Source organism: Lepisma saccharinum, chromosome 2, assembly GCF_977018435.1.
Source record: "Lepisma saccharinum chromosome 2, izLepSacc3.1, whole genome shotgun sequence".
Lineage (NCBI taxonomy): Eukaryota > Metazoa > Arthropoda > Insecta > Zygentoma > Lepismatidae > Lepisma > Lepisma saccharinum.
The window spans coordinates 7,259,421-7,273,262 of record NC_139230.1 but is presented as its reverse complement, the minus strand read 5'-3'; the positions used below and the strand labels follow the sequence as shown (position 1 = coordinate 7,273,262).

Below are 13,842 nucleotides of genomic sequence, written 5' to 3'. Positions count from 1 at the left end.
ATAAATTAACATGTCAAAGGCGATGGGACAAGAATATGATGGCAGCGAGATTGCCCTGAGGAAGTCCACAACGCAAGAGCTACAGGCTCAAATTCTTGGCCTGAATAGAACCTATTTGAACTTTGCATGCCATTCATATCAAATTTCTTATATTCCCTTCCGCCTACTTGTAGACATTTTTGTTACTTTTTTTTTTAAAAAAAAGCCTTAAATTCATAGTCATATTTTACTACATTGAATACATGTTTAATACTCCAAAAAGTGCTTCTATCTTGCCGTATTTTCAAACTGTAATGCATATTGTGATGCAGTTACATGTGTTTGTAAATACATGAAGAATATCATCGCAAAGATGATATCCAAGATGGCACCGAACTTTAAAATGTTGAATTGAATTTTGAAAAATGAATATCGAGGTGAAAAATTAAAATGTTGAATTGCAAGAAAACTAGAGCTTACATAGAAAACTAACCTCCGATTGGAAATCAGCGCACCCAAATTAGGTTAAAACAAGTGCTGGTATCAATGCAACAACAATTTTGTTCCCCAGTAATAATTCCTGTCGGTCGACCCCCCTTGAAATTTCCATCTACTTTTTTTCAATGTATGGCAATTTATAAACGAAGCACTTTATTTTACCTCATTTTGCGTCATTGTTTAAAAGTGGTCTTTGAGATATCGAATTTGGTACGAAACTTTCATAATTTGCAACACTGAAACTCTGTTAATTTGTAACTTTCACACGTTTTGAAGCTTCTTATACTACTGCGTTTGCTGCTGCTACTGCTACTAATGTTCGAAGTAACTATTATGTAATCTTGATTGTAACAAGTATTATATATTATTCATATAAAAAACTTATTGGATGTTAAAATAAACTAAACTAAAACTGCTGCTACTACTACTACTACTACTACTAGTAATAATAATAATAATAACAACATAATTTAAAATACCGATAATGCAATAATTTTAAAAATGAACCCCTCTTTGACAAACTTCTACATATGCCACTGGTCTGTATCAGAATATTTTTGAGGGGAGGGGGTGTCCTAGACATCTTCGATTCGACCCTCCCCCCCCCCCAGGAAAATTTCTGGCGACGCCCATGGATAAATCATATAATTAAGTAGACAATGGGAATTCGAACAAGTGATCTCGAGTTACCAGCCAGGTTATTGGTAATTCCCTGATGATTCGAGCAATGTATGCGCTCGAAATGTTGGAAGCTAACACTGATTTAACCTGGTAACTCGAGAACACTTGTTCGAATCATGTTACCAGGAAAGCTACAATTCCTGCTAGACAATGGAAACTTTTATAACTTCAATTCATTTTATTTTGAAATGCAGGAGGAATTATTTCTGAAATAATACAAATAGTGTGCGCAGTGTGCTTTGTTCAGAGTAGCCCTGACGAACATATACCTGGTGAAAAGATTCATTACATATTCAAGCACAAAAGATAGGAATATGCTGATGAATATATTCTCTCAGGCTATAAACCAGGTGAGTTCTGGAAACGTTTCCATCAAAGGCGCCCTCAGGATTCTCTCTCAAGGGGGGCCAGAGTAAGATGTCACATCTTGCCCTTCAGTCATGGAAATTTTAATTATTGTTAGTTATTTTTTTGTTAATATTGTTATTATTATTATTACATGTATTATTTATATATGAAGGGGTGCGAATTATCAAGGCCAGAAAATGATTTTCTGCACTAAAAGTTTCTGAAAATTATTGAAATTAACAGACTTTATTCCAGAAATGCAAAAACAATGACTTGAAGGGGAAATAGTGTGTACAATTCGAGATTTTCACTCCCGAATGTCAGGATGATTGATTATATGTCCTTCCCAATCCCGTTCCTACCAAACATTTTCCATCCCGCACTTCCCTAGCTACGGCAGTCAAGACGATTCTAATGTCTCTTGTGAAAACGTTATCCCGATACACATACGTACATCATTATATATGTTGGACATGGCAGTTAATTGCTGTAACTGACAGCCTGTAAATTGCAAAAAACAATATTGTTTGTAAAAATATTACCGCTACAATTTCAGCATTCGAACTACATGAACTTTTCCAAGATATCTCCTCCCCCCGCCCCTGCGGGTGCTCGTGATTTCCAAGCTTTCCAGAGCTAACATCACTCTCATCTTCAGGGTAGAAGAGAAGATGAGAGTGAAAGCCCAGAGAACTCACCTGGTTGATAGCCAGAGAGAATCTCTTCATCATTCGTCGCCAGGAAAGCTTCAAGGTTTTCTGCAGGAATACATTGGTCTTATTATTGATTTTTGCATGCCTCAATATCAATACGTCGAACCAAAAATCAAAGGTGTAATACATTAACGTATATACGGAAATAATGGGCATGTAACTTCCATAAATGTAACTTGTTCAATGCAGCTGTTTTGCATTGGTCACAACAATATTGTTCAGTATTGGTTGCGTCGAAATTCCGGGGTTCGAATCCCGGCCTGGGGAGTTCCTTGATTGTAATCATGTAATCATCACTTATCTTCATCGTTGCGTTTAGCCAAAAAGTGATAGGAAAGCGACGAAAAAACCTAAGTATTTGCTGCCAAACAGAACCTACTAAGTATACTTTAAATGCCTTGATAAGGAATTCAATCATCCATAGCTATAGGTACAGCAGTGGTAGGAAATCCACAAGATAAGTACACCTTTGAAGTGTAAGATAGTTACAAATGGTAACTACACTAAATATAGCAGAGTATAGTAGAAGGCCCATGAATACATTCGACCAGAGGTTTTTGTTGTTTCAATAATTAAAACATGTTTTGAACTACTGACAATAAGCTTATTTATTACATAATTGTTCAAAGAATTCTTGAATCTATTTCATTAACATTCATTATAATGCAAATACAAAGCATGGTCCTTATTTAACAAATAACAACAAAAGTATAATTATTATGATATAACATTACAACTATTTCATATCTCTTACAAACTAATACTAATAGACGAACAAACCTAGTATGTGTGCACTCTGGGGCTGCTCAGGAAGGAAGAACTCCGTAACAGGCGGAGCCTTTTCTCCCCGAGCAGAGAACATCACGTGATGAAAAATAAAGGACAATCGAATGCACAATAGTACCACATCCTTACATTTTATATTACCCGTAACGAGTATGTTACATAAGAGACAATGAGAGAAATAATGCAAAACTACTGTAATTCCAGAAAGTGGTAACTCAGAACTAAATGTTTTTATTTCAAAAATTGTATAAGCATCTACAGAAGCCTTTCTAAAACGGTTGTTCGTCTGTAAATTGTATATATATTTTCTCCAATGCCTTTCAATTTCTTACGTCAAGTTCAGAGTGAACCAATGCTTTTTGTTCAGAGTCAACCCCGTGCTATGGTTTTACACAATTTTTCTTAGTTGCCAATAGTTTACATCTGGAGTGTAGATATTTTACATCCATACATAAGACAAATCTGGTCGAGCACCAACGGCATTATGATCACTACCTTATTCTCTGTCTGAAATTATCCCTTTTGTACACAACCAAGGAAACCGTATAACAACATTTTTGTACGTACCAATGGTGCTTTACCTCGATTGTACAAACGATTATGTCTTCTACCAAATAGTACTCGATTCATACAAAGAAATACCAATAGAACCACTAACAATAAATCTTGCTGTACTCAAAATCTCACCACGTGGTGTAAACAAAGAACGGGAGAAGAATGTTAAAATGTCAAGAAATTTCAAAAGAAGGAGAAATGTGAAGATGAGAATCACAGGAATTTGCGAATCTTTAGTATAGAACATGTGACTTCGTATAGAACATTGGGATTAACTTAGAAATATCACAATTGACTTAAAATAACAAAAATTGAATTTTATTCATTGGCCAGCCTATTTTTACTTGTTTTTTTTTTAAAGAATGGCACGATCCTTCACTGAACCATTCAATTATAAATTAAATAACTAACTCGCTAGCCTTTTTAAACCCGAAGGTTTATGGCTGCAGCAAAACAAGCCCTCCATCTGTTCCTGTCCTGAGCAAGATCAATCAAATCTTTTCCATCCTTACCGATTGCCTTTGGGTCCATCTCAATGTTATCCCTTCATCTTCGTCTTGGCCTCCCTACAAGTCTCTCAGGTTTCCCAACAAGAATCCTGTAAACTCTTCTTTCCTCTCCCATTCGTGCCACATAGCCTACCCACCAGAGTCCTCTTGATTTAATTATTCTAATAATATCTGGACAGGAATTCAAATTGTGGAGTTCTACATTATGTAACCTTCTCCACTCACCTGTCTCCTCATCCTTCTTAAGTCCAAGTATCTTTTTAAGGATTTTATTTTCAAATATTCTTAATTTATGTTCCTCTTTTAATGTAAGGCACCAAGTTTCACATCCATATAATACTACAGGCAAAATTACTGTTTTATATATTTTAACTTTTAGTCTGTTAATTTAGGTTATAAATTATGAATTATAAATAATCAATTGATTAACTGTTGGTAATTACTAATGGTGTTTTCTCTCTCATTCTAAGGGACGCTCTGACCGTAAGCTTTTTTTGGCCCGAAGAAGTTAACAGTCTTCGCCTCACATTGATGAGTGGTAATTGCAGCATCACGTGCAATGGCGACCCGAACAAATGCGTTGTCAGTCTTTCTCACGAAACTTTCAGGAAGGTAAGTTACATTTAACATGTTAGGGGTTAGACGTTGGTCCAGAGAGGTTACGTCCCTGAGATGTAGCCGTTAGATTATGCCCAGAGGGATGGAAAGTGCGAAACAACACGGCAAGGAGAGCTGTGTCCAATAGAAATCCTTCAAAGGATACATATTCTTTCTTTCTATTTTGGCTTGCCTTAAACGCGCTGGTGAGTACCTGGTGCCTCCACCACTTAAATCGCACTTTTGGTAATAAAAGCACTTTCGGTAATAAAAAAGGTAGATGATTTTAACTGTTTACTTGGATTGAACTGGCGGCATCAGTGGCTGCTACTGTGAACGATGCACTAGCAAAGTTGTTACTAAAAAGGAGACCTGCCTCAGGGCACCCTTCGCTTATATAGTAGCCAGTTCCGCTGTAGTTTGTAACCTCCGTTTCTTCTGGAATTCTCCTATTTCAAATCAAAATTAAGAAATCATCTTCTGGAGTCAAGTTACCAGTACTGAAAACGGGGAAATTATATAAAATGAAACCTTCGTGTAAACTTGTAGGACCAACCCCCACTGACTTTCTCTGTAATTTGAGTATGTTTGTTGTGTGTGTTTATGTTTTACGTGTATTTTTTTTTACTTTTCTTACAGTGTATACAGTGTATATGTATTTTTCTGTGTTTTTCTTTTTTTCCTTTTTGAGTTTTTCTTTTTTTGGTATTTTATTGTTTTTAGTAAACAGTTAGCTATTATAATCAATTTATAAAATGTAAAGTAGAGATGGTTAAGTGGAACAAAAGACTTGTGCCTTACCTTCGCCATCCAGAACAATAAATAAATAAATAAATGCAAGTCGGAGGCTTCCAGGAGACTGAGGATACCGGATGTGAAGTACACCAGGAAGCAAACGTTCTGCACTCGCATCCCTAGCCATGTACAGTGTCTCTCAAAAGTCTTAGGACAACGACATTTTAAACTAGGCAACCCAATTTACGCAAGGCGTTGGTGGGTTGCGTGCAGAGTTAGGCTCAATTTTCAGGGTTCCCACATACACAATCGATATTTATGAAATACGCGAAAGAAATGTTCTAGTATTTCATCGTTGATGAACCTACAGAAAGGAAAAGAGGTGAGAGGAAACGAAAGGTGACAAAGGAGAGGAGAAAGCGAAAGGAGAAGAGGAATAGTAGAGGTGAGAAGAATAAGAAGATAGACAAAGAGAGGAGAAGTAGTGAGAAGAAAGGAAAAATATTCGAGAAGAGATGAGGAAAATGGAGTAAAGAAGAGTCGAGAGGAGGAAAGCGAGAGGAAAGTAGAGGAGATAAGAGGAGTGGAGAAGAGTGGGATGGAGAAAAGATGCGAGAAAAGTAGGGAAGGTAATATGAGATAAAAGCAGAGGAGAAGGAGATGCAAGAAGAAGGACTAGAGAAGTAAAGAAGGGACTGGAGACGAGAGGAGAGAAGATGTAGTTGCAGAAAATATAGTCTAGGCGTCAAGAATAGATTGCATTGATCAAATTATCGACATGAAGCATTCAATAACATTTTGAAATGTATTAAATTATGTATTATTTTGGTGCGAAATGCCTTTTGGTTGAGTACAGAGCAAGAAAAAATCTTCCACGTAAGATCTTTGATTTTACCTGCGATTATATCACTAAAAACATGAATGTAATTTTAATATTTATAAGAATTATCCAATTTTTCTCCACTTCTCGGTTTCTTGAAATGGAGAATTTGTAATTTAATATTTCCCATCCCACCATCGTAAATTCCAAATTGAATCATTCAGTTTCACACGGCGTGGAAAATGAACACAATGGGGTATGTATAAAACTTACGAAAATTTTCTGCTACCGGAGGGGTTTGAACCTATGACCATCAGGTTGACAATCCTTAACGTTAACCACTACTCTACAAGCTATCGCTCCTGAAAGCAGGTAGGAGCTGCCTAATGTGAAATGTAGATGCAACTCTCATACTACATTTAATGTTCAAAGGATGCTTGATTGCAACAAAGCAAACGAAGGCACGCGTAGAAAGAATCGGCGAAAACATTTAATGGAGAATGGCACATGATGAAAACTTTTTAGTCGATATTTGTGGAGGTATCTTTGCATTGAACTCGAGTTCGAAAATGGGTAAAATCAGTATGTCCTGAATTGCCACAAATATAAATAGCTATTTCATTACATTTTTGTCTGTCTTTGAAGCAGTACACAATTATCGTTAGAGTATCATAATTCACGATCTTATACATGAAAATATCCCTTTGAACGTGTGTCAATTCATTTTTCTTATATATATAAATTCCAGATGCAAAACAATGTAACGACTTTACTCTGCTATTACAAATAACGTCACCATGCTCTTCATTAGTAAAAAAGGAATTTAAAAAAAGAGAACATCTCGTAAGGATAATCGAACCTGGGACCAATAGCAGCCCAATCGATAACTCTAACCACTACACCACACCCTTTCCTTCGGTTGTAACAACAATTTTTAAGTATTCTGTCCCTCCAATATTGTAACTTTCTTATATATATAAATTCCAGATGCAAAACAATGTAACGACTTTACTCTGCTATTACAAATAACGTCACCATGCTCTTTATTAGTAAAAAAGGAATTTAAAAAAAGAGAACATCTCGTAAGGATAATCGAACCTGGGACCAATAGCAGCCCAATCGATAACTCTAACCACTACACCACACCCTTTCCTTCGGTTGTAACAACAATTTTTAAGTATTCTGTCCCTCCAATATTGTAACTGTCGTTGGGTATACATATAGTTGAACTGTGACTTTAGTTTTGAATTGATTTCTTGTAGTATGCTTATTTACTGACGCAGTCTCGTGTCCAGAACAGTTTTATGAAATGTATTTGCTGTTGCGTAAGGTAACACGAAATAAAATACACCACTAGCGAACTGCCAAATGTACAAAACGTTATACGTAAACAGGCAGAAAATTGTATTCATAAAATTACATCACATTTGACAGTGTTAGTCAAGAGGTAGAAGAAGCTGACCAATGTGAAATGTAGATGCAGACCGTTCTGGACACGAGTCTACGTCAGTAAACAAGCATGTCGTCTGTTGCAGTATCACAGGAAGAGAATATCGTCCTGCAATGTTTAAGCCTCTAGATATTTTCCAATAATAATGTCTAATCACAATAATAAGTTATAAGAAATAACTCGCATTTTCACAAGTACCAATATTCTCGTTTTTCTTCATCATTCGAAATTATTTTTCGAAGATAGCTCCTATACTACAAGAAAGCAATTCTAAACTAAAGTAACAGTTCAACTACATGTATACCCAACGACAGTTACAATATTAGAGGGACACAATACTTAAAAATCGTTGTTACAACGGAAGGAAAGGGCGTGGTGAAGTGGTTAGAGTTATCGATTGGACTGCTAGTGGTTCCAGGTTCGATTCTCCTTACGAGGTGTTCTCTTTTTTTTAATTCTTTCTTTATTAATGAAGAGCATGGTGACATTATTTGTAATAGAAGAGTAAAATCGTTACATTGATTTGCATCTGGAATTTATATATATAAGAAAAATGAATTGACACACGTTCAAAGGGATATTTTCATGTATAAGATCGTGAATTATGCTACTCTAACGACAATTGTGTACTGCTTCAAAGAAATTGACAAATATTAATGAAATAACTATTTATATTTATGGCAATTCAGGGCACACTAATTTTACCCATTTTCCCACTCGAGTTCAATGCAAAGATAGCTCCACAAATATCGACTGAAAAGTTTTCATCATGTGCAATTCCCCATTAAATGTTTTCGCCGATTCATTCTACGCTTGCCTTCGTTTGCTTTGTTACAAACAAGTATTCTTTGTACATTACATGTAGGAGGAGAGTTGCATCTACATTTCACTTGGGCAGCTCCTTCTACTTGCTTTCAGGAGCCCAATCTTGTAGACTAGGGAGTTCCGCGGAAGTGCCCGTGCGAGCAACATCGCCGTGCCTCTGCTCCTGAACCGGTGAGTCATCGGGACTCTGGCGTGCTAGACGACGCGAAACGCGTAAATTTTCAAGTCACGTAAAGTTGTTAAATTGAAGGAAAATGGAAATCCGTCGTGTAAATACGCTAAAGTTATGGTTTTCAAGTGTGAAGAAGTGCCCATCAACGCTGATGCTTCATCGTTGGATACGGGATACTCTTGCCTTGACTGAAGACCGTAAGTGCGTATATATTAAGCTAGTGACGCGTCTATTAGGCGAACAGTTAATGAATAAATTTGAAGGGAAGTTAGTGTATTGTGATGAGGATGATGAACATGAAATTAGATTAGATTGGGCTGATAGGACAAATACACTAGTGAGATTACATGTTATACCAATGTAAATAACCGGTAGCCATATCCGTACAGTGCTTGCGCAGTATGGTGAAATTAAGACCCCTCCGGTGGACGAGCGATATTCGAATGAGCATATTTATAAAACTCGTACAGGCATTAAGGTGGTGAGAATGGTTCTGAATAAGCCAATCCCGTCCTATGTATCAATACAGGGCATGCAATATTGGGTAACATATTATGGACAGAAACCTACCTGTAAAATATGTGAAGACACTCAACACACAGCACGGTTTTGTCCACACCGACGTGGTGCTGTGGGTGAGCGAGTGATACAAGATAAAATTGGAGCATGTGCTACTCCTGTAGAAATCCAGCCTAAGCAGTCATATGCAGCAAAGGTACATAGACCACCTAGCCAACGTTCAGCGCATGAGACGGATATAAAGGCTGACACACAATTTACAGTGTTGCCAATTCCAATGCAGTTGCACGAAAAAAGTGTGAACAATGAACGCGATAAAAATCTGCAAATAGAGCCGAAAAAAGCTGATGTTTTAGAACACAAAATGGACCCTACGAAGGAAACACCTCTACCTGCGTCTATCCACAGCACATCGTGGGCGGAAGAGGTGGCATCTTTAGACAACCTCCACAGTGACGTACGGGATAACGTGTTGGTGACTGACAGTCTGGAAACAACTGATCAAGCGATGCGCGAGTCTGACACTACGAGTAATCTTCAAATGGAGACTGACATGTACGAAGCAGGAGGATCCCATACACTGGAAGATCAACAAAACAAGGTTCAGCTCGGTGAAACCACAACGGGAACTAAGGACAATGCCAAAAGAAAATCAAATGTGAAGAGACTCCAGGAACAGAAGCAGTTGAAGAAGAAAAAAGTACAACAAAATGTGGCACCTGACCCCCACCACAAGAAGAACGTGAAGCAGCAGGCAATAGCCCCCTCCCCAGTGCGTATAACCAGATCCCAAAGTGTGACAAATTTGGCCCCGAGTGTTGATTTACAACCTGTGATCGGATCCAAATTCAGTGTTTCCCCTAGTGTGTCTAGTGAATGTGTGGGTGCAAGTAAAAATGAAAGTCAGAAATAGCATGTGTAAAATGAGTAAAGGTATATAATGCTTGGTCACGTGTTTACACGAGGTACCGTGCACATATGCAAGGTTTACGTTTCGTGTGCATGGAAGTGAGTGGAAAAACAGTGTACGAATGTTAGTGTCCTCTGGGCAAAATGTATAATTCACAGTGTTGGGTAATCCTAGTTCTTAAATTTCTGTTAGTTGTATATATGATGACTACTCTCCGGTTAGCTACGATCAATATTAACAAAATGCGATCTTTCACTAAACAGGAGGCGCTAGGAGATTTTTTCCTACAATCATCTTTAGATATAGCACTTCTTCAAGAATGTGGAATAACAGCATTTAACCTCCCCCCAAACATATTAGTCTATAATAATGCGACCTTTCAAGCAACGGGAACAGCCCTGTTAGTACGTAACACCGTACCGATTACAAATGTGATGTGCCATCCCAATGGTAGAATTATCTCAGCAAAAATAGCTAATGTTTGGGTATATAATTTATATGCACCTTCAGGGACACAATTTAGGAAACAGAGGGATGCGTTTTTTGCGACGGATGTCGCTACTGAAATGCAGCGTACAAGAGAACATATAATTTGTGCGGGCGATTTCAATTGTGTCCTGCATCCGCAGGACCAAAGACCTGGCTTTAATACCTCCAATTCTTTGCAAAAATTAGTAAATGGGTTTAATTTTACAGATGTATGGAATGACAAATATTTTGGACAGAAAGGGTACACGTACATTCGTAATAATTGTGCTTCCCGTTTAGATCGATTTTATGTAACACCACATTTACGCCAACAAATCAAGTCACTTAGTATAACACCCACCTGTTTTTCAGACCATAGTGCCGTAATCATGGCGATAAATGTGGATATACCAATAGTACCGAGAGGGTATGGCTACTGGAAATTAAATGCTTCTATCCTTACAGATGCAAATTTCCAACAAGCCTTTCAGGACCAATGGAATGTACGGGAAGCACACCGTACCAGACAAAGTGATATAATTCGCTGGTGGGATGAAATTCTTAAACCGGGCATAAAACGGTTTTGTCTTAGTTATTGTAAGGAACGTTCTAGTGACTGGAATAATAAATATAATTTTTATTACCGTGTGCTGCGTGAACTTATTCATGAAGCCACTGAAGGGAAACAAGTGCAAACAGAGGTAAAACGTGTACAAGCTGTACTGCTGAGGATGACAGCTGAAAGACGACAAGGTGTAAAAATTCGCAGCAGACTCCCCCACTTTGATAAAGAAGAGGTTGCATCTATAAGCCATGTGCTGCAAGAAAGACACAATGCGAAAAGACAATTTATTAGCGAAATAAACGACAATTCTGAAATTAAAATAACAACAGCCCCGGAAATACGTAACAGATTTTACAACTATTTTGAGAATCAATTTTCCCAACCAATAACACATAATGTAGATTTGACGAATAAATTGGAATCCTTGTCCGAGGTCCTTGACGATGAGGAAAGTGAGCAATTAAATAACGACTACACAAGCGAAGAAGTATTCCGTGCGGTTTTAGTCAGGGAAGCCGTTTTCTGCACCTGGTCTGGATTGGATACCAAACAAACTCTACCAAACATTTTGGACGTTGATGGGAAAAACACTAACTGAATGGATAAATGCAGTGTTCCGAAGGTATAAAATGGGAAAATCCTCAAATACTGGGATTATAGTTTTAATACCAAAATGTGTGAAACCCACTGAAGTTGGTCAATATAGACCCATTACCCTCTTATGTACTGATTATAAAATATTCTCTCGCTGTATGCTAGGCAGACTTATGCCTTATGTAGAAAAACTAGTTGGAGATACACAATATGTTTTTGGTATGAACAAGAAAATTACAAATGTCTTACAAACGCTTCGTGAAGTGCTTACTTGTTATAGAGTCAATAGCAATAACCATGATAATGCTATATTAGCAATAGATTTTCAACGAGCATTTGACTCGGTACACCATGATTACATATTTAATGTGCTTCAAAAGTACGGTATACGTGGACATTTTCTGTCAGCATTTAAAAGCCTTTATAGTAACGCAACATCCAAAATACAAATAAATGGATTTATGACAAGAGAACTTCCTATTCACAAGGGAGTAAGACAAGGTGACCCATTATCGATGATAGCTTTCTGTATCTCATTGAGACCCCTCCTTTCTGCATTAGAAAAGCAAGTACAAGGCATCACCATACAATCTATAAACACAAAGGTGTTGGCCTATGCTGATGATGTCAATATATTAATAAATACGCAGTCTGATATTGCTGCGACGTCTAAAGTATTACAGGAATTTGGTCCCCTTTCAGGGCTCACAGTAAATCAGAAAAAATCAACTCTTATGCATTTAAACCCGGATATAACTTACCCTCAGAGCGGAGAATTTCATGTTGTTCCATCGATAAAAATACTTGGAATAATTTTCGCGCGCTCCCTTCAACGAATGATCCAGTTAAACTATGACAGAGTGATAAATGGTGTTAAAGCAGTTCTACAAATGAATAAATTTCGAATACTTAGTATACAGTCAAGAGTGACGTTTGTACAGGTGTACGCTCTCTCCAAGGTGTGGTATGTAGCAAAAATCCTCCCGTTGCGGCAACTGGATATTTTTAAGCTCAAGAGTGCTGTGAACTGGTTTGTCTGGAACGGTCAAATTTTGCGTGTAAATCACGCTACGCTTTGTTTACCCTATGCAGAAGGGGGAATGAACCTTGTAAACGTGGAATATAAAAGCCAGGCTCTACGTATTCAAGCTGATGTAACGACACTGATTCAACACCCAAACAGCCTCACTAGTAAAGTTCTGAGACACGCCTTGGACAACATTCAATTGGAGGCCCCCATTGATGTTACAAGACTTCCAGACAGATTATGGTATTTTAATAATACAATAGTGGATATCAGTTACGCTTTAATACAATCTCCAATCCTTGCAACGCAAGAGACGTCAAAAATATATAGAAGACTGTGTTCACTATCACAAAAACAGTGTAAAATTGTAGATCGAAATCCAAGAGTCAATTGGCGGGAAGTATGGAATAATATACAGGCCCGCCACCTTACGTTAAGAGTCAGATCAGCGTGGTATATAATTGTACACCAAATATTCATTACTGGAGTTAAACTTTATGATATAAAATTAGTAAATACTCCAATATGTGCTACATGTAATGTACAAGATAATTTAGTGCATAAGCTTAGTGAATGTCAAATAATCCAAAAATCATGGTTATATATCAAAAAACTTGTGAGTACAATTTGTCGTACATCAGAACGTAACATTTCAGTAGATATTCTTTTGTATCCTTCCTTTGCATATTATCCAAGAACAAAACGCCACAGTGTACAATGGCTCTTAGGCCAATATGCCCTTTTTGTATCCATATATAGGCAACAAGATTTTCACATCCAATTTATCAATCACCTGCACCAGGAATACCAAATGATCCCTCGTTGTAAAAGAGATATGTTATATGCAAATTTCCTAAATGTAATGTTAACTTTATAATGACAAAAATGTATAACATGTACAATAATATGTAATAGTTTCAAATAAAAAAAAATAAAAAAAATAAAAAAAAAGCGTGTTGGGTGGTCGACTCAACTCGCTTTGATCCAGAGGTCTCGGGTTCGAGTCCCGGCGAGGGCATGGTTGTGTTTTAATGTCCGCAACAGACATGTGATGGGTTGCAAATAAACCAAAAAATAACGAATAAAAAAAA

The 13,842-nt window shown here is 37.3% G+C and overlaps 1 protein-coding gene across 1 annotated transcript in view; it reads left to right on the top strand.

The window, feature by feature from the left end:
- LOC145984353 (uncharacterized) overlaps positions 1 to 13,842 on the top strand; it is a 242,526-nt gene that overhangs the window by 196,131 nt on the left and 32,553 nt on the right. The window contains exon 6 of the mRNA XM_083118009.1: positions 4,540 to 4,681. Coding sequence (XP_082974135.1) covers positions 4,540 to 4,681 — 142 coding nt within the window. The remainder of the gene's footprint in view (positions 1 to 4,539; positions 4,682 to 13,842) is intronic.